We start from the raw sequence: 20,157 nt of genomic DNA, 5'->3' as shown, positions 1-20,157 counted from the left end.
CTGTTACTGGACAGTTAGGCTGGGTCAAGGGCTGTTCGCTTGAGTGAACAGCTTTACACAGATCAGAATCCCTGCGTGTATTCCAAGAACAGATGCCTGGAGGGAAATTCCTGGGTCAAAGTCTTAGGGCAATACAATGTCCTGGCTTTCCAGGAGGTTATACAGATCAGGATACATGTTGCTTTAAATGATTAAGTAACAACTTGAGAGTATTTCGGGATGGGGGAGTCATGTGTCATTAGAGAAGGAAAGAAGAATGACCGGGGGAGGGGCGGAGGGGGCTGTTTCCAATATCCTTCCTCGATGACTCTCTAGTTGCTGAGAAACCACGGCAGAACTTGGGCTGATGTCTCAAGAAAACACTCCGCAGTTGGGTGGCATATGAGCTTCATTTCAAACAGACTGACAGGCTGTGTTGAGAGGGGGGCTCTGCAGGAAACACACAGAGCCAGGGCTGTGATGTGTGCTGTGAGCAGAGGATGAAGGGGACACACACGTGCTGCCACGATTAACTGTGCCCGGATGCTCGCCTGTCACAACACGGTCCCCCTACCTGAAGCAGCAGCATCCCCTGGGAGCTCGCTAGAAACAGAGAACCTCAGGCCCCTCCCCAGACCTCCTGAATCAGAATCTGCATTCTAACAGGAGGCCTGGGGTGATTCGTCCATCCATCAATATGTATGGAGCCTCACCTCACCCAGATGTCCCAATTCTCCTCCAGAGTTTGAATGGACCTGAGCCCAATGCTCAGCCTCTTAAGACAAGAACATAATTAGGTTTCCGAGGTTTCTCGCCCCATATACCCAGGTCAGATGACCGATTTGCACATCAGGACCGCTATGGACCTCCACTGGAGTTTCCTCTGGCTTCGCCCCATCCAGGCATAGTTCACCATCTTTTGGGTCCTAACACGTGCGCTCATGTCCCTCTTGCCTGCATTTCAGCTAAGGGTCACACTGCAGCCGCTCTGACCCCAAGGTCTTTCCTTCAGGGACTGGCACACAGAACCCACTGCTGTTGACAACAAGCAACTATTGTTATCACATCACCACCACCATCATCCTTGGGGCCTGGCATCTTAACTCCTGCAAGGGTTGGTCTGGAGGCTTCTGCTTAAGGACATCTTGCAGATAATTCATGGATGGACCACATAAGACCCTTCCCTAGTTCCTTAGACAGAGCTTAAGGCCACGGGAAGAACCTGGCATCGAGCCCAGTCTGACCACCTGGTAATCATGTCAACCTGCTTGAGTCACTTATCTGGTCTGAGACTCTATGACCACATCTGTAACACGGGAATAGTACTGACACTTCCTTCCTACGTTTGCACAAGGGTCGGCTGAGATGACAGATGAGAACACAGGTTGGGAATCTTAAAACACTCCCATGTCCTTCTACCCTGCAGCTGCCTCTCTCTAGATGATCAAATGTGATAAAATGTTTGACTCAGTTCCACTCTGGGTGAAGTCTGGGGGTGGGAAAGGGTCATGCAGAGAAGGAAAATGGCCTAGACTCACCCATATTCTTAAAGTGTTGGGAAATCTGGACTCTATTAGGAATTCAGGCAGTGGGATGGAACCTTCTGCCCCAACACAGAGAGGTTACAATCCCATCACCATCAACCCATCAAAAGCATCCTCAACTTCCAGAGACTTCCCAGGCAGTCCAGTGGTTAAGACTCCACATGTCCACTGTAGCAGGTTCGGATTTGATCCCTGTTTGGTATACTACGATCCCTCAAGCCATGTGGCATGGGCCAAAAAAAAAACAAAAAACACCTACTATCTTCAACTTCTAGAGAAACCCAAACCACAATCACACTAGCTCTCTCACAATCATGGTACATTGGAATGACCCAGATACCAACCTCTTCCTACCTGGGGCAGGACTGGGCTGTAGCCACCTGGACCCCTACACTGTCCCCATTCTAACGACGCCTCCCTGGACCTACCTAAGGGCTGCCCCTACCTCCCGGAACAGGGCCCCTTACCTGGGAATCACCGGTGGATTTTCGGACACTCATGTGGGCAGTCTCGGGAGGGTGCGCTGGGGTCCCTGACGTGTGGTATCCATTCACTGCGGGGACAGAAACACCACTCAGATGCTGCTGCGCTGGCCACAGACAGGCCCCTCCGACCTTGCAGACCACAGGGGCAGCTGCGGCCCCTTCTCCCACCTCATTGTCTGCCTCTGAGGGGTCTTGCATAGCCGGGACCACCTCTCTGGATCTCACTCCTATCTGTGGGGCTGGAGACGGGCTGAGAGCATCTCCCAAGTGCCAGCCCCCAACTACCGATCTCTTGGGGCACCTTTTTGAACCAAAAAAAAGAAAGATGCTCAGTAGGAGGAGAGGCATCACAGTTCAACAGTCATCGCCAAAAATAACCTCATTGGCCATGATCACTGGTGCAGATCAAGGGTCCAATCTCTCTCTAGAGTCAGGTGGGGACACCCCCACCCTCCTGCAAATCACCCCCCCGCAACAACTCCCTGCCCAAGGACTTTCTGCCTGAGGACCTCCTCCTCACCCACTGGAATGTGTTTAATGACAAAAGAACTGGCCTCACAGGTTTCTAGGAAATTTGGCTTTGCTAATTAAGAGTTAGGGGATCATATGACATCCTTCATGAGTCCTGGTTTTGCTAAAATTAAGACCAAAAAAATACTCAAGGCTCTAAAAGTCTATCCCTATGACACTCACTCATGCTCCCAACATGAGCTGATACTCCTGCTCTTCAAAGGAGGATAAGGAGCCCCAGTTTGTAGTATTTCCCAATTTCTATGGCCTCAAGGCTCCCAGGGGGGCCTATCTGAAGCCCCCAACACTGCTGCCTGGTCCTGACATCACACATACACACTGAGGCCCACGCATCCTCAGTTCCCAGAGGTGGCCCTGCCCTCTCATGGATACAATTAGTGAAGCCTCAGCTTCTGCATCTGTAAAATGGGAACACTTCTAGTCTCCAAACCTACTCTGTTAAGATGAAAATCCACACCTGCAGAAGGGATCCGTTAAATTATAAAGCACTTCATGAAAGGAGAATGGATGAATTCTCCTTTCATGAAGTTCCTGAATCTAGTGGCCTTGAGCCCCAAGCTTGTATAATCTCTGGATACCAAGAAAGCCATCTTCCTGACGCCCCAGGCTTTGGAGGATTTGCTACAACACACACACTGCAGGTCGGCCTGCAGAAAGATGGACACACTGATGTCCACTCGTGGGTCTTGCTGCCAGCACCCAACAGAGAGGGAAGAGGTAAAGGAGGAGGGACTAAAGTTATTACCATCTGCCCATTCTCAGGGCAAGGGCCAGGGGCAAGCAATGGGGTGTGAAGGCCATGCCATGGAGAGCCCTTTTCATGCTGGGGGTGTGTCCCCCATTCTCCACCAACTGCAGGGAAAAATTCAGGGCACCTGTGAGCAGAGGTGCAGTCAGCAAATTCCTGGGGTAACTGGGTCTCTCCCGATCCGACAGTTGGCCGGATACTCTGGAAGAAGGGTGGGCGTAGACACACCAGGACAACAAAACACTGGCCACACAGCTGGGGCCCAGGGCAGCGGCTTAGGACACAAGAAGAAACAACAAGCTAGTTTCACGTGGCCAACCATGCTCCTGGTCTACATTCAGGGCCCTCAAGAAGCTGCTGATTCTACCCAAGGGTCCTCTAGGTAAAAGGCAGGGGTGGGGGGTAGGATTCCAAGGGCATCATTGAACACTGAGGCCTCAGAGGAGAACCTACTCAGGTTGGCACAGGCCGTGGCAGCAACGACACACTAGACTGGATAGATAAATACTACTTATGAGGCAGTCATAACATTCAAGAAACTTAACTTCTCCAGGAGCACAGCACTGAAATGGACAAAATGCAAATGCTGGAGAATTTGAAGACAGCAGTAGGAAACCTTAATCCTGCTTTCAGTCTAGGACTGATTTCGTGGATGAAAGTCAGGATGTGGAATGTCTCAGTGATTTAATTTAAAAGGCTGATTGAACTAGATGGATTAAACATCATACCCTATAAACAGAGATAACCTCTTTTTACTGAGAAGCCATGGGACATTAAAAATGTTGGGCCTACTTAGGCCATAAATAAAGTATCAATAAATTGCAAAAGGCATAAATAACACAAGATATATTCTTTGACTGGAAAGCAATAAAAGTAGATAGAAATAATGAAAGAACAAATAGACAAGGTCCCTATCTCTCCCCTTACCCTGACCCCAAAAGCTTGGACATTTAAGAGAATGCCCTCTTAAAAAATAATCTCAGGTCAAAGAGCAATTTCAAACTATAATTACACAATATTTTGAAAATAATGAAAAAGAACATATCAAAACAAATGGGAAAGGGCCTGAATTATATTTGGAGGAAAATTCATAGCCTCAATTATTGCATTACCAAGGCCAAGAGAATAAAAATAAACAGACTAAACATTCAACTCAAGAATTGAGAAAAAAAATTTTAAAGCCAATAAAATTAATGCAAGGAAAACATGAGAAAAGGATATAAATATGGCAAGAGAAATTAATAAGTTAGGAGACAGGATAATATTAGCAACTCTGGCTGGTTGAGAGGTTGAGAGGTAGAGATAAAAGATAAAAAAGGCAGATCAGCCTAACTTGAGAGTGAAAGAAGACACAAATGCTTAGAATTGGGAATTAGACTGCAAACAAAGACTTTTTTTTTAATGCAAGAGATTTGATCTATAGTTCTATACTAATAAATACAAAACTTTCCATAAGATTCAAATGATCAAAATGATTTCAAAGGATACTAGAAACACCAAAATGAGTAGAACATTTGAAAAAGGACCTCCCTGTCAAAACACATCAGATTCAGATGGTTTTATAGGCAAAGTCATTCAAACCCTTGAAAGAAATACATAGGCCCACACTGCACAGTATAGATATACCTGGTGACTTTCTCAGTTTATTCAAAAAGAAAGCATTGCCCTGATCCTAAAATCCACCAAGGACAAGAACAAAAATGGAACCACAGTTCAGTTGACTACGAAAATGAAATATGAAAGCTCTTACCTGAGCAGGCCTTGGTTTAGAAGCACTCACTACCTTTAATGCTATTGGGTCCTTGTAACCCAAGGTGGTCCCCATCTTCTTGAGGGTAAAGTCTTTCTGATCCCTGCTTTCACCCACCACAGAACCCCCAAAAGTGCACCCTCAACATGCCATTCTCCTGCCTGCAGCCTCCCCCAGGCTGGCGGCCCCCACACTAACAGCAGCCAGGAACCATCTAATGCAACGGCATTTGCCCCTAATCCATCCCCTGTTCTCACTTCAGTTCTGGCCTGTCAGCGGTTAGCTAATTACCGCTCATGTCAAAACAATTACCGGGAAAGAAAAACTAATTTTCCATTCAACCATTTCTCCCCATACAGCACCTCTCCTCTGACACCCTGTCTCACTGCATTTCACTCCAACGGTTCCTGCACCTTCAGAAAAGTCATCCTTGGGGATCTGAACCGTTACAGCTCGCCCGAGATGGTCTTGATGGGCACCTCCATGCTGCTGGGCCCCCCGGCTTATTGAGGGTGAGGTCAAAACTGAACACGGCCAGAGGTGGGTGCTTTAGAGGCTTCCAGCCTCCCAGGGGTAAAAATGAAATAAAATATAGTCAAGGATCACTCGTAACCATAAGGACCATAATTCAGTTGGGGATACAAGAAAAAACATATACAAAATACCAAATTCAGCTGTTTTTAAGATAAGAAAAGGGAACAGAAAGCTCTATCTAGTAACTTTAGTAACTTGAAATACAAATAGAAACACACACACAAACATTTCATTCCTCTTTATGGGAAGTTAAACAAAGAGAGTTAAACAGTGAGAGAAGGGGGCATATAATTTGTAGAAAGGAGAAGTCATTTGCTGGTAGAGGGGTGGATAAAGAAAAGGAAATAAGACCAATAGACAATTGCCAGCATCATCTGCAGCCCAGAACTCACCCCTTCCCTATAATTTTGACTCCACTGCCCAACTCCAATTTGCCATGTAAGATGGTTTATCCTCCAAGCCCCAATGCCCAGGTCCTGTTCTCTAGAACACCCTAAAGATAAGACTTAACTCTTCCAAACAAGAAAACCAGCCCTGGACACCTCCTGCAGATGTGGCTCATCTCCCTTTTCTCTGGAATAAACAAGTAACTTCTTTCCTCAATGTAAAGGCATCTGGGAAGCCCCTGTTCTGGAAATCCTTCTCGCCTTACTCCTATGACATTTGAGCCTGGAGGAACGGGGTATCTCCCCAGGCAGGTGATAACAACCAATTCTGCAGGACATTCCTTGTAAGTGACCCGCAGTGAAAGTAAAGGGCAGGATCTGACCGTAGGCCTTTTTAAAATATGCCAATGTGTTCTGTGAATCCCAATCAAGGCAGCGGCATGGCGGTCCCAAGCTTACAAGGACAAAGAACCAGGATGGGGGTGCCAGGAAAGCAGAGGTGCTGCCATGGAACCCACTTTGGGCTGTGGGAAAGTAGGTTTTAAGTCAGGTTACCAAGGCAAACACCCACGCCAGATCGGTGGGTACCATCCCTGCCTCGCTGCCCCACTATGCCCTGTGTGGCCTTAAAAGGATGCTCTTCGTCATAGTCACCTTCCCAGGTGTGTGCCACATCTGGCCAGGTCTGCCTAGGGGAGAGGTTTTACATGTATAGCCCTCTGGTCTGTAAATCCTTCTGTTCTTGACATTTCTGTCTGACTACCCAGTCCCCACCGCCTCCCTGGTTGTCTAAGATGTAAACTCTATTCCCCCAAAGAGAACTCACGATCTATGTGTCTATGGATGTGAAAGGTTGGAAATTTGAGTCTATTGTCCTGGTTATCAAAGGTTAAACAGGCCTTTGCAAGGGCCCCCAGGAAAGGAACACCAACAGGAGCGTGTTTCTCAAGGAACAGGTGGCACCCCATTGCCTTCCCCTGGAGTCAACAGTATTTCCTAGTTGAGAGCCACGGAAGCGCTCTGGGTCTGGTAGCTTGTAATTCTGCAGTGGGCCAACATCTCCGCTTGCTCCTATGTGGGAAGCAAGGGCTGGCTGGGGCTTCCTGATCTAGAGAAGATGTGTTCAGGGTGAGGCCTGGGTTCTGAAGCCCCTTTCCTGGGGTGCTCTGCTCATGGGGGGCACAGCTGACTGCACATACTCCAGACTCAAAGGCGGGCCCTCCCTTATCAACAACAGACCTCACTCCCTCCCCTGCGATCTGGCTTTCCTCGGCTGCAGGAGGCAGGCTGCTTGTCCAAGCATGACCCCTCGGCAGAGTCAAACCCCAGGCCGGGCAAAGCCAGCATCTGAACCCAGGCTTCCCAACACCCCCCACTCCCAGGGCAGCAATAAGAGACAGATTTCCTCCATCCCGAAGGGAAACACAATGCAAGTTCAACCCATGTCTGTCCGGGCCTAGAAGCTCAGAAAGGAATTCACTCTCCATGCCTGCTTGCTCTGTCATCTGATGGGGTGGCCACCGGTCACAGGTGGCTATTCAAATTCTAACATGTTAAATTTAAATATAATCCAAATGCAGGGTGGTACCCAGGATGGGATCCCAGAACAGGAGGAGGACAACGCTGAAAAAGTTGGTGAAATCAAATGAAATTCAGACTAGTCAACAATACTTTACTACATTGATTTCTTAGTTTTGATAAATGGACTGAGGTTATGTAATGCGACATTAACATTAGGGGAGGGACTTCCCCAGAAGTTCCGCCTTCCAATGCAGGGTGCGTGGGTTCCATCCCTGGTTGGGGATCTAAGATCCCACATGCCATGTGGTATGGCCAAAAAAAAAAAAACAAAACCATTACGGGAAACTGAGTACAGGCTATATAAGAACTCTCTGTACTGACTTCACAATTTTCTTTTGTAAGCCTAAAATTATTCTAAAACTTGAAAAGTACTAAGTTAAAAAAAATGAAAACTTCATTCTTCAGGCAGAGCAGATACATTTCAAGTATTCAGGAGCCGCATGTGGTCAATGGCTACCATACTGGGCAGGGTAGAGACAGAACATTTCCGTTAGTGCAGAAAGTTCTAGAGGACAGAACTGGTCTGTGCTGGCCTCCACTGGACCTAGCAACTCATACCTGAAATTCCCAGAACTTCCATTTTTCACTCGTGTTTTCTTTCCATCTGCCTATTACTATTTCTCTCCATATAAATCATTACTGCTGCATGGCATGTTAAACCAGCCCAAAGATGGTTTTTAATACATGCAGTAGTTACTGAACAGAGCCTTCGGTATTCTGTTGGGGTTTCAAGCTGACTTACATGGACCCCACCGGGAAACCCTGGCATTAAATGCTTCTAATAAAGTTACTGAATAAACACAGCTCCCACTGTGATCTGAGAGGAGGCCACACAGGGAAAGTCCTGGGTCTGGCGCTGACTCAAAGTGGCCCCCAACCTTCCAAGAGTGGAGTCCAGACTGGGGGGGCGGGTACTGTGTGTGTTTCAGGTCTCTCTCCCCGGCTATAACCTGGCCGGCTGTGCTTCAGGCATCTGACAAACCTTCACTAAGAAGAACGAACTGGCCCTGTCCATAGCGGTCCTTCCAACCCTCTTCAGAAGCTCAACTCAAGGGTAAACCTGAGGGAATTCCCTGGCAATCCCAGTGGTTAGGATTCTGGGCTTTCACTGCAGGGGGCATGGGTTCGATCCCTGGTTGAGGATTTAAGATCCTGCAAGCCAAGTGGTGTGGCCAAAAGTAAAAAAGTAAACCCGAGCCCCATGGTCTCCTCCACCCCTCTGCCTCCTTGAAGGGGCGTTATCTAAGCTTGGCTTGGCTGGGTTCACTTGTGGTTCCCACCTATATTCTTCCTCGCCTGTTTTTCCATGATCTTCAGGAAGGACCATTTGGGATGCTTGTAGTCAGTAAACATGGTTATGTTTTCCTTCCACATCATCCTTATGCCCCCACCCACCTTGCAGGTAACCCCCAACCCCATCACTGCTAACCAAGAGCTGCCCAGTGGCTTCAAGTAGGCAGCTTCCTAGAAAGACAAGACACCTCCACTGCTTTTCACCCCCATCCCAACCCTCACACTCAGAAGGATATCCCAACAACACCTTCCTCTGGACCCTGACTCCCCTCCCCCGTCACCTACCACCCTTCTTCTTGTCCCCCACTCTCCAGCCACACTGGTCTGCTTTCCATTCGCAAATATGCCAAGGTCACTTCCACCCCAGGGCCTTTGCACCAGCTGTGCCCTGGCCCAGAACACTCCACCACCACCCTCCACACATACTGTCTCCTCCTTATCTTTAAAGCTTGACCTAAATTGAGGCTGCCCTCAGTGCCCCAGTCATATGCTCTGTCCCACTGACCATGCAACGAACATCTGATCAAGTTTATGTTTGTCTGTTTATCCAACTTTCCCATTAGAATGTAGCTCCTGGGACCAGGGACCCCACAAGTCTGGCTTGCCTGAGGATGTACCCCCAGCACTGAGAACAATGTCTGCACACTTTTTGAATGGAAAGGCTTCAACTCCATCACTGCTGCTCTGCAGAAGCAGGAGCAGAACAAAAGGGGCTTCAATCCAGGGCCCTGAGTGGTCTCCAGACGAGGCGCCCACAGCCCCAGGAACCTGAGGATGGGAATGGTCAGCTTTTGAAGCAACCTCATGTCTTCATCAAGTCTATTTCTCTCTCCACAATAAAATTCAATCTCCTGAAAGCTGCTTATAAAAATGAAGGAAAGAATGACTGGGAAAATCCTGGTGCCGCTCCCCTGTAGGGAGAAATACCAACCTAGCTATTCCTTTATTTTTCAAGATTCTATTTAAAAACCAGAAAAGAAGATGTCTGGGTATCACAGTTCCTCCCCTAGCCTCACTGGTGGGTTCTCTTCTCTTCCACCCCAGAGGGCAGATGGAGAGAGTTGACATATGTGTTCACACCCCAGGGTGGAGAGGACCACAAACCACAACCATGGAGGGATGGACAGGACCTCAGCCATGTCTTCCTCCCGTTTATAAGTGGGCAAAGTGAGGCCTGGCAAGGAGCAAGGATGTGCCTGAGGCCTCAGTCTAAGGAGCTGCAACGTCACAAATCTAAGATGTCACTGGTTGTTAGAGGCACACTTATTTTAAATACTAGTGAGAAAGAAAAAAAAAAAAAGATGCCTCTAATTAGACTAGGACCCATCACTGATTTCTAAGATATTAAAACTGGGAAATAAAATGTGGGTCTGAGGGCTTCTCTGGTGGTCTAGTGGTTAATACTCCACACTCCCACTGCAGGGGGCGCGGGTTTCATCCTTGGTCAGGAGGATCCCACATGCCACGGTCAAAACAATAAATTAATTAAGTAAAACTGCTATCTTCAAATAAACATTAAAACAAAACCAACCCCAAAAATGTGGGTCTGAGAATCCAGAGCTGGGGTCCTGCGTGCTTTGTGGCTGCTTCTCATTGTCATAGGCTGTGGTCCATCGTCTGACCCTCCAGTGGTGCTGGGCTGAGGTTCTGAGTCCTTCTAGAACAGAGCTTCTGAGCCCGGCACTGCTGACATGCACGGCGGCTGGACAGCCCTTTGAGGTGGGGCGGTGCTGTCCTGTGTACGGTCAGAGGTTGAGTGGCATCCCTGGCCTCTCCCCATTAGATGTCTGTAGCACCGCCCCCTACTGGTGACGCCCAAGAATGTCCCCTGGAAGGCAAAATCACCCCGGAGTTGAGAACCACTACGGAGCCAGAGAAGAGAAGCCAGAGAAGAAGCTGAGCCAGAGAAGCTCAAGTATGATGTGGACAAACACACACGAGGACAGAAACACAGAGTTAAATGGGGTCCAGTCCAGGCATTCTCCAAGCTGATGTGTGATCTCCAAAGGTGGGGAGAGGAGGCAGGATTTCCAACTCTATTTGACTACAAAGCCCTTTCTGGCAGAGACCTGGGATCCCAGGGACATGGGAAGGAGGTGCCCTGGGCCCCCGGGGGTCGGGGGCCACACCCTCTGTCTAATGTCCTGCCCACCCTGGCAATTCTCCCTGGATCTGAGCCTCTCCCACCGTTCTGGGCCCCTCAGAGCCCGAGCACCCTGTGCAGTGTGCTCCTCCCAACCCTCCTTCTGGGGGATGGCTCCGCCCACAGCAAAGAGGGGACGGGATGCTTCTGGGGACAGTGCCAGGGGCAGCAGGCTTTGGAGAGCTGACCGCACTGACCTAAAGGGAAAGCTTCCCAAACCGGCTCTGGCAGCCCCGTGTAGCCGGCTGTGCAGGGTTATCACCTGTCATCTTACACGCCCCGGCCTCTCCCTGCCCGTGGCACATCCCTGTCCTGCTCTGGGGACCCCCCCTGTGGTTGGAAAAGACAGCTGGGTTTTTCTCTCTAATGTCTGGGTGGCCTGGAGCCAGCCAGGATAGAGGGCCACACCTCACGGTACTCACACCAGCATTTCTATTGTTAAAAAAACAAGAACAGCAACAAAAGACAAGGCAGCATGCCGGGAAATGCCTACTGTCATATGACCACTAGGAAGGCTAACTGGCCCCATTTCTAGGGACTCAGTCTGAGACTGCAGCCCTGGCTGCATCCCCAGGAAACCAGAGGAAATGTCCCATTTTCCTGCCCCACAGGGGGTTCCTTCTTAAATTTTTTAAGTTAAAAAAAAAAAAAAGTGTGTATATATACATGCATATATACACAAAAATATAAATAAAAACATTTTAAAAGCCTAGAAGAACTTTCCATGAAAAGCAGCCCCCCATCCCTTCTCTCAGGCCTCAGCTAATTCTCCAGGTCTTTTCTGCCACCACTTAGGTTCTGAATTCTGCTGATGGTAATCTTAACGTGTGTGCGTGCCAAGTCGCTCAGTCATGTCCGAATCTGCAACCCCATGGACTATAGCCCACTAGGCTCCTCTGTCCATAGGATTCCCCAGGCAACAATACTCGAGTGGGTTGCCATGCCCTTCTCCAGGGGATCTTCCAGACCCAGGAATTGAACCTGTGTCTCTTACATCTCCTGCATTGCAAGTGGGTTCTTTACCACGAGCATCACCCAGGAAGCCCGGCAATCTTCACTGAATAGTATGCTGGGATCACGTTTTGACTTCTCAGTGGTGGAGAAGACCTAAAGATGCCCTGCTGGGAGTAAACATCTGCCTCCTTAACTTCTACTCCTTGATGTCTTCTGGAACCATGTGGAGCGAGTCTGCTGCTGCTCAGGTCCCCAAGCCGGCAGACAGGTGTGAGCTCTGCTGCCTCACCTCACCCAGCCATCCTCCTCCTCTAAGCACCTGAGGGGAGTGAGAGAGATCAGAGCTGCAGCTGGCACTGCCAGGGTGAAACCATCCCACAGGGCAACAGCCTACAGGGCCTCCGAGCCCTCAAGACCCCTTCCAGGTTTGGCCCATGAAATCCGCAGCCAGGTTTCAGATCCAGGCTCCAGAGGCTCGGCCTCTCCCATGAAAGTGTGAGTGAGTGTGGTCCATCCCGATGCCCTGAGATAGCGCGCGGACAGTACCTGTTGGAGGCAGAGAGCTCCTGTGAGGGCCAGGGCTGGCTGGAATCCCAGAAGAACTGCTGGGACGCTCCCAGGTGGTCTCTGGTCAAAGAAAGAAGAAAAAAGAAAATCGTATTGAGAATTTCCTAGGGCAGAAGCTCTGAGTGTCACAGAGCAGCACTGGATCACCTGCCTCTCTGACTCCAGGAACCCGGAGTCTGCCTTCTGCTCCCATATAATTGCTTCTCCTGCGCCCCAGGGCAACAAAGCTTCTCTTTATTGGGGACCCTTCTCCATGAAGCTGGGACCAGAAGGGGGCCTTCTGGTTGGGACCCTCTGAAACAGTCCCCAATGCCCCTCCTTCCCTGCATCTCCACTTCAGTTCCTTATGCTGGAACCCCAACTGCCAACTGGGCATCACTCCCCAAATGCCCACTGTCATCTGAAACCCCAAAACCCAGAGGAAGGAGCCCTGGGTGGAGGTCTGGACAGAGACCCGGGTTCTGTGTCCTACGAAGGTGATTTCCTTCCTGCTTCTCCAATTCCACACCTTGTGTGAATTACAGCTGCTGTGTTTGATCACACACTTCTCTTTCCTCCGATGCCCAGCCAGAAATAAAGCTAATATTGTAGCTATATGATCAGCCCCCAAACGCTACTTCACTCATTGCACAGCTGTGAGCCGAGACTTCTCATTAAGTTATCTATTGATAAAAACAATGCCTTCTCAGGACTTTCCTGGAGGTCCAGTGGTTAAGAATCTGCCTTCCAATGCAGGGGACACGCGTTTAATCCCTGGTTGGGGAACTAGGACCCCCATATGCTGCAGTTAACCCTGAGCTCTGCAACTACTGAGCTGGACTTCTGTGGGTATCTTCCCAAAACAATTAAAAGGCCTGACAGCACAGTGGTTGTTAGTTGCTTAGCTGTGTCTGACTCTTTGCGACTTCCATGAGCTGTAGCCTGCTGGGCTCCTCTGTCCATGGGATTTCCTAGGCAAGAAAACTGGAATGGGTTGCTGTTTCCTTCTCCAGGGGATCTTCCTGACCCAGGGATTGAACCTGGGTCTCCTGCATTGCAGGCAGATTCTTTACCATCTGAGCCACCAAGTTAAAGCAGTGAGTCTAGAGCCAGATGCCTGGGTCTGAACTAGGTCTGCCTCTCATCACCAGTTTGATCTTGACCAAGCTCACTGTCCCCTTGGTGCCTCAGTTTTCTCCTCTGTAAAATGAGACCAAGAATGGCATCCACCCAAGACAGCTGCTGTGTTCATGTCAAATGCCCATTTACAAGTATTTAGTGTCAAGTTATTGCTAAAGTTAATCCAATATATGGATACAACATTACTGAATCCAAAATTCTATTACTGAAAATTCAATTGTTTCAAATATTAAAAACAAAAACAAGCACAACCTTCCAATGGCTTCTCTCAGTTGAGATTTGAGAGAACTGGGGTTTTTGCCTCAGTTCTGCCTCTCATTTGCTGGGCAGCCCTGGGCAAGTCACGCTACCTCTCTGGTCCTCTGATTCTTTACCTAAAATGAAAGGGTTGGGCTGACTGGTCTTTTAGGCCTCAAGACTCTTGCCCCGAGACTTTGATCAAAACCTTGAGACCCACTGTTTGAGCTTTAGGGTTTTATGGCTCTAGAAGTTGGGTGGTAATATGGCTCTTTCACGTCTTAAGGGGGAGAAAATGGGTGAGCAAGGGAAGCCGCTGGAAAAACGTGACCAGGAACAAGAGAGCAGAGGGGTCTTCCAGGAGGGATAACCAGAGGGCAGGCTCAGTGGCCTTCCTGGAGGAGGAGGGACACTTGGGCTGGTGCTGAGAGCACCATGACTTGGAGACTATGTGAAGACCACAAACCTGCTCGGAGGTCGAGGGCAGTGCAAAGTGTTCTAGGCCTGGCCACTCGTGACCTGTGACCTTTGGAAGCCACCTGTGTTTTGTTTTTCTCAACTGTAAAATGGGGATGAAGACGGTACCTAAACAAGGCTATAACAGCATGAAACAGGATGACAAGGGCACACAGTAGGTGCCTTATCAGAGTTGAGTAAAGCAAACAGATCATGGAGGCTAGAAGTGAAAATGTGGGGGAAATTCAGATGAGAAAACAGCCTCCCTACAACGTGAGGTGGGCTCCCCTTGGGACTAGACATAGCCTGCAGCCTCAGTCTTGTTTCCAAAGAGACCTTCCTTTCTGCTGCCGGATCGGCCTGACCACACTGCTGCCCGCACGCCCACAGCACCCAGCTCAGGCTCTCCCCTCCAACCTGGCCCCCCGCAGCTCTGGGGACCAACCTTCATGGCTTCACCAGCTCCTCCAGGGTCCCCCCACCCACCTCCAATCAGTTCCCAGAGTCTGGAGGCACCCCCCTCCATCACATTCCTCATTCCATCTCACCCCTAACATGTCTCCCCCCTTGGGGGTCAGCGCTAACCTGAAGAGTCTCTTGTGGAGCCCTTTCCAACATGGCACAGAGAATAAAGTCCAAACTTTGTATCTGCCCCCACCCACCACCCCACCTCTCAGCCAGTAAGGCTCTAGCACAGGCACCTTGTCTGTCTGTCCAAATGGACCCATGCTGACCTCACTCCAGCCCAAGTAACACACTCACTGGTCTCAGAACATCTTTGCTGTAGCTGTTCACACACCCCCAGTCACCTCCTGCCCCCCACTCTGGATGTCAGAATCGTGTCCATTTGTCAAGTCCCAACAACAATGCCTCTCCCTCCATGCAGCCCTCCCAGGGGTCTGCGAGAGGAGGCTCTGAAATCACAGGAAGATGCCACCAGCAATCAGAATCCCGCTCTAGATGCTGGGTTCCGAAGGAAGGCCCCGTGCTCTGCACTCGCTGGCCAGGGTCACTCACCGGCCCCCAGAGGCTGGAGACCCTTATCCCTGTAAGGACTGAATCTCTCTGCCCAACCTCTGCCAGGGCTCCATCTGGGACAACGCAGATGCCCGAAGGATTTCACCCAGTCTACCTCCTGGTCTTGGCCAGCTCGGGTCAACACAAAACACAAAGCCACTTCGAGCCTGGGGCAGGAACAGGGCCAGCCCGGGCGGACATCTGGAGAAAGTCCCTGGGGCTCTAGCTGAATGATCTCATCCGCAGCAGGAAAAATTGCCCCAGATGACCACACCACCCACAGGGAGGAAGCCATTCCCAGGTCTTTTCCACTAAGAGACTCCCTAATCTATTTACAGTACACCAGACTCCCTGACGGAGCCAAAGCACCAAAGCAAAACTGAAGTGGCAGCTTGGGGCTCAAGTTACCCTGGATTGGGGCCCCCTTGCGTCCTCTGGGCTTCCATCCTGGGGCTCTAGGTCATTCCAGGTGACCACCCAGACTCCTAACAGTTGCTCCCATGCAGGTCCCAAAGGCCCCAGGGTCAAGGGTGGGGGGTGGGGGGATCAGTGAAGACAGAATGGAAGGAGTGAGACCCTCGCTTGGAAAGCTTCTGACCATCCAATTCATGAGAAAACATGTTTTATTTCTAAAGACAACTCTAACTCAACTTGAACCTTTCCCGCTGAAACCAGGGGATCCAGACACACACAAATGAGCTGACTGCTGAGAGTGGATCATATCAGACCAAGAGAGGCTGCTATTCTAGCCAACCACGTGAAAAGCCAGAAATTTCCACTTCCCCATTAGTGGATTACAGCAGCTGCTCTGTGTAGAATAAAACTCTTAAAGAGAGAGTGTAGGTGAAAGGTGGAAAGTGATGTAAATCTGGTTTCAGAGCACAGATGCCTCCTCCTTAAAATAATCATCATAACTATTATTACGATAATTATTAAAAAAAAAAAAAGGGCAGGAATTATTAACTTTAAAGTCACCTCTAAACTTCACCTCCCTTTGTTAAGGCTGCTTCCTGCATGCATTACAGGTATTGGGAGAGTCAGTGAGCCCCTGGACCTAGGCCACTGGTCTTGGTGATCGGCCTACAGTGGATCTGAAAGTCTTGCCCCCTCCCCTGCTCGCCCTCCACCTCCCACCCTCTGCCCCACCCACCAGTAGACTCCTGGCTCATGATTGGTTCATTTTCTTGGCGGGTAGTGGCTCTCTACTGCCCCCACTGGCTATCTGGTGAAATAACCATAGGTACCAGCCGAGGACTTCCCTGATAGCTCAGTCGGTGAAGAATCCGCCTGCAATGCAGCAGACCCCGGTTCGATTCCTGGGTCGGGAAGATCTGCTGGCAAAGGGATAGACTACCCACTCCAGTATTCTTGGGTTTCCCTTGTGGCTCAGCTGGTAGAGAATCCGCCTGCAATGCGGGAGACCTGGGTTCGATCCCTAGGTTGGGAAGATCCCCTGGAGAAGGGAATGGCTACCCACTCCAGTATTCTGGCCTGGAGAATTCCATGGACTGTATAGTCCTTGGGGTTGCAAAGAGTCTGACAAGACTGAGCGACTTTCACTTTCACCGGCTGAGGAAGAAATGGGTTCTGGGGTCCTGCTCACACACAGTATGGATGCCCTTGGGAGAGACAGAACATGTGGAAACAGAAGGACACAAGAGCTTCTTGCAAACAACCTCTCACAGGGAATTCCCTGGCGGCCCAGGGGTTAGGATTCTGCCCTTGCAGTTCACAGGGCTGGGGCTGGATTCCAGGGAACCAAGATCCTGCAGGCCATGAGGTGCATCCAAAAAACTTTCACAATTGGAAGGAGAAGTGGACATGTCTACAAAACTGGGCTTACCAGGACTTCGTTGTTTTAAGAAAGGAAAGAAATGGAAGGGAACCTGGCTTGGGTGTTTAATGTGTTGTGTTAAGTCGCTTCTGCTGTGTCAGACTCTTTCCACCCCATGGACTGTAGCCCTCCAGGCTCCTCTGTCCATGGGATTCTCCAGGCAAGAATACTGGAGGGAGTTGCCATGCCCTCCTCTAGGGGATCTTCCCGACCCAGGGATCGAACCCACGTCTCTTACGTCTCTTGCATTGGCAGGCAGCTGCTTTACCACTAACAACACCTGGGTGTTTAAAAACACCCTCAAATATTCTGAGGCAACCTAGAGGTGTTCCTAAGAGCTCAGGGGTCACACAGACAGAAGTTCGAATCCCAGGTCCATCCCTTGTAACTGGGTCCTCAATCTTACTTTCCTCACTGTAAAGTGAGGGCTTCCCAGGTGGCACTACTGGGAAACAATCTGCCTGCTCATGCAGGAGATGCAAGAAACACAGGTTCGATCCCTGGGTTGGGAAGATCCCCTGGAGTAGGTAATGGCAACCCACTCCAGTATTCTTGCCTGGAAAATTCCATGGGCAGAGGAACCTGGAGGGGTACAGTTCATGGGGTCACAAAGAGTTGGACACAACTGAGGACACAAAGTAGGGATAACACGATTGTAGTCTCGTGGTCCTGCAATGAGCACATACAGCACAGTCTCCGAAAGAGAGGAAGCCCTCAAAGACTTTAATGATAAGAATAAAACCAACCCCTCTCCATTCTTTCCTTCCTTCCTTCCCTCCACCTCCCAGCTTCCACCCCACCAGCTCCCCCCGCCCCACTCTGCCCCACCCACTTTCACAGAGCACATCTCCCAAAAGGAGAGCACGGGCAGGCTCCCTCTGTGATGCTGACGGGTTAGAGGTGTGAGAATGCACGTCAGAGCTGAAGGGGGTCCCTGAGTTAACCAGAGAAACTTGCCTCCACATGGCAGCCCACAGGCTCCTTATGCAACCCTGTGATCCGGGCGGGGCAGGGGCCCTGATGCACACTTCATAGGTGATACAGAGGCCAGGGGATGAAGCAGTGGTCCCAGCAGTGCCCTGGCCCTTTGATACTGGCCTGAACCAAGCTCTGGACTGGCTCCAGCTGGCACAGTTCTGCAAAAGCTGGGTCAGGAGCTGCCAGAGAAATTCTAGTGGGAGGGGATTGGGGGGGGGCCCACCTGGAATACCCCAAGCCTGTCTTTCAATCCCTTTAGGATTCCTGAGGCACCAACCTCCTCATAGAGCACGGACTCGGGCAAACACAGCAGGAATCCCTGAACTTGAGCCGGCAGTGATGAGGACTGATGCCACATAGGAAAAAGGGTGTCTGGTCACTGAGCCAACAACTGTGGGCAGCCAACTGCCAGCTCACAGATATTATAATCCCTGCTGTGTGCCTGAGAAAACTGAAAAGGAAATCGCATCAAATCAAAGCCTGGACACTCAGGATACAGGCTCTCAGCACAGTGATTTGGTAAAGCTCCAGGCTTGTTTCCCAAACTTGGCCTCTTATCAGGATCACTGGGGCCACCTGCGAAAGCTACAGATTCCCAGACCCTATGTCCAAAGATTCTGGTTTAGCAGATCTTGGGTGGAACCCAGAAGTCAGCATTTTAATAAGCAGTCTCAGGGCTTAACCAGATGTGGGGAAAAGGGGGTAGAGTCCATAGTAAAAACATGACAGGAACCAGCCACAGACTGGGAGGTACCCGGATGAGACACAAACCCCAGGGCAAGGGTCAGGCGTGATCACCGCAGACGGTGACTGCAGTCACGAACTTAAAAGATGCTTGCCCCTTGGGAAAAAAGCTATGATAAACCTAGATAGTGTATTAAAAAGCAGAGACATCACTTTGCCCACAAAGGTCCATTTGTCAAAGCTACCATTTTTCTAGTAGTCATGTACAGATGTGAGAGTTAGACCGTGAAGAAGACTGAGCACCGAAGAATTGATGCTTTCCCACTATGGTGCTGGAGAAGACTCTTGAGAGTCCCTTGGACAACAAGGAGATCAAGCCAGTCAATCCTAAAGGAAATCGACCTACAATATTCATTGGAAGGACTGACACTGAAGCTGAAGTTCCAATAGTTTGGCCACCTGATGCAAAGAGCCCACTCATTGGAAAAGACCCTGATGCTGGGAAAGATTGCGGGCAGGAGGAGAAAGGGGTGACAGAGGATGAGATGGTTGGGTGGCATCACTGACTCAATGGACATGAGTTTGAGCAAGCTCCAGGAGATGGTGAAGGACAGGGAAGCCTGGCGTGCTGCAGTCCATGTGGTCAAAAAGAGTCAGACATGATTCAATGACTGAAAAAAACAACATGAAGCAAGACGTGTGACAGCAATGTAGGGTAACTTAAGGAACCCTCGGAAATGTCACGTCCACCCCGATGTTCTAAAAATATCAGGATTATAACACCTGTGCCCAAAAGCCTCTGCTTTGGCTGGTGGCTTTATTATCTATTTTAGCTTCTGGGGGAGGCTTATGAATCACACAGACCATCACAAACCCTTTAGCACGACTGAGTCCTTAGGGTTTTTCCTAGAAGAGGAGCCAATGAAGAGGAGTGGGGAGAAAGCACTGTAGTGAAGGAAGCCCAGAGGGAAAACGTGTCAGGAGAAGGTTCTAGCTGTGGGCAGGCTGCAGGAGAAAGCACTCCAGCAGGGCCTGGCCTTCCCCAGGAAGCCTTATCTTATGCTTCTAGGGGCAAAGTCCCGAACAGGAAAGATGAGTTTTATGCAATCCTCGTCCCAGGTGCTTGGCGTGGACAGAGTTGACAGGTCAGGGCTAGTGGGATCTTCTCAGCCCTTCTGGGACACTCATGGTCCTGTGTGCTCCCCACCAACATCACTCAGGCTTTCTGAACCCTGTGAACAGGCACCAGGCTGGGAAGGGGCACTTAGAGCTCACAGCATCGCCCCTGCCCTTGGGGACTTGGATGAGCTCTTCCCATCTCAGCTGCAACACTTGCT

At 49.9% G+C, this 20,157-nt stretch overlaps 1 protein-coding gene across 17 annotated transcripts in view; it reads right to left on the bottom strand.

Annotated features, from left to right (window-relative positions):
- Positions 1-20,157, bottom strand: part of GAS7 (growth arrest specific 7) — a 203,031-nt gene that overhangs the window by 47,899 nt on the left and 134,975 nt on the right. For 11 of the 17 annotated variants that reach the window (XM_081578310.1, XM_081578303.1, XM_081578318.1 and 8 more), the window contains 2 exons: positions 12,475-12,555; positions 1,991-2,076 (listed from right to left, as the gene is read on the bottom strand). In XM_081578310.1, coding sequence (XP_081434436.1) covers positions 1,991-2,076; positions 12,475-12,555 — 167 coding nt within the window. Of the gene's footprint in view, positions 1-1,990; positions 2,077-10,362; positions 10,567-12,474; positions 12,556-20,157 lie in introns of all 17 variants that reach the window. The other 6 variants (XM_081578304.1, XM_081578302.1, XM_081578307.1 and 3 more) reach the window with 2 other exon arrangements.

Source organism: Giraffa tippelskirchi, chromosome 3 (assembly GCF_054371585.1).
Source record: "Giraffa tippelskirchi isolate mGirTip1 chromosome 3, T2T-mGirTip1v1.2.pri, whole genome shotgun sequence".
Classification (NCBI taxonomy): Eukaryota; Metazoa; Chordata; class Mammalia; order Artiodactyla; family Giraffidae; genus Giraffa; species Giraffa tippelskirchi.
Note: the sequence above shows the minus strand (reverse complement) of the source record. Positions and strands in the feature narration are given on the sequence as shown.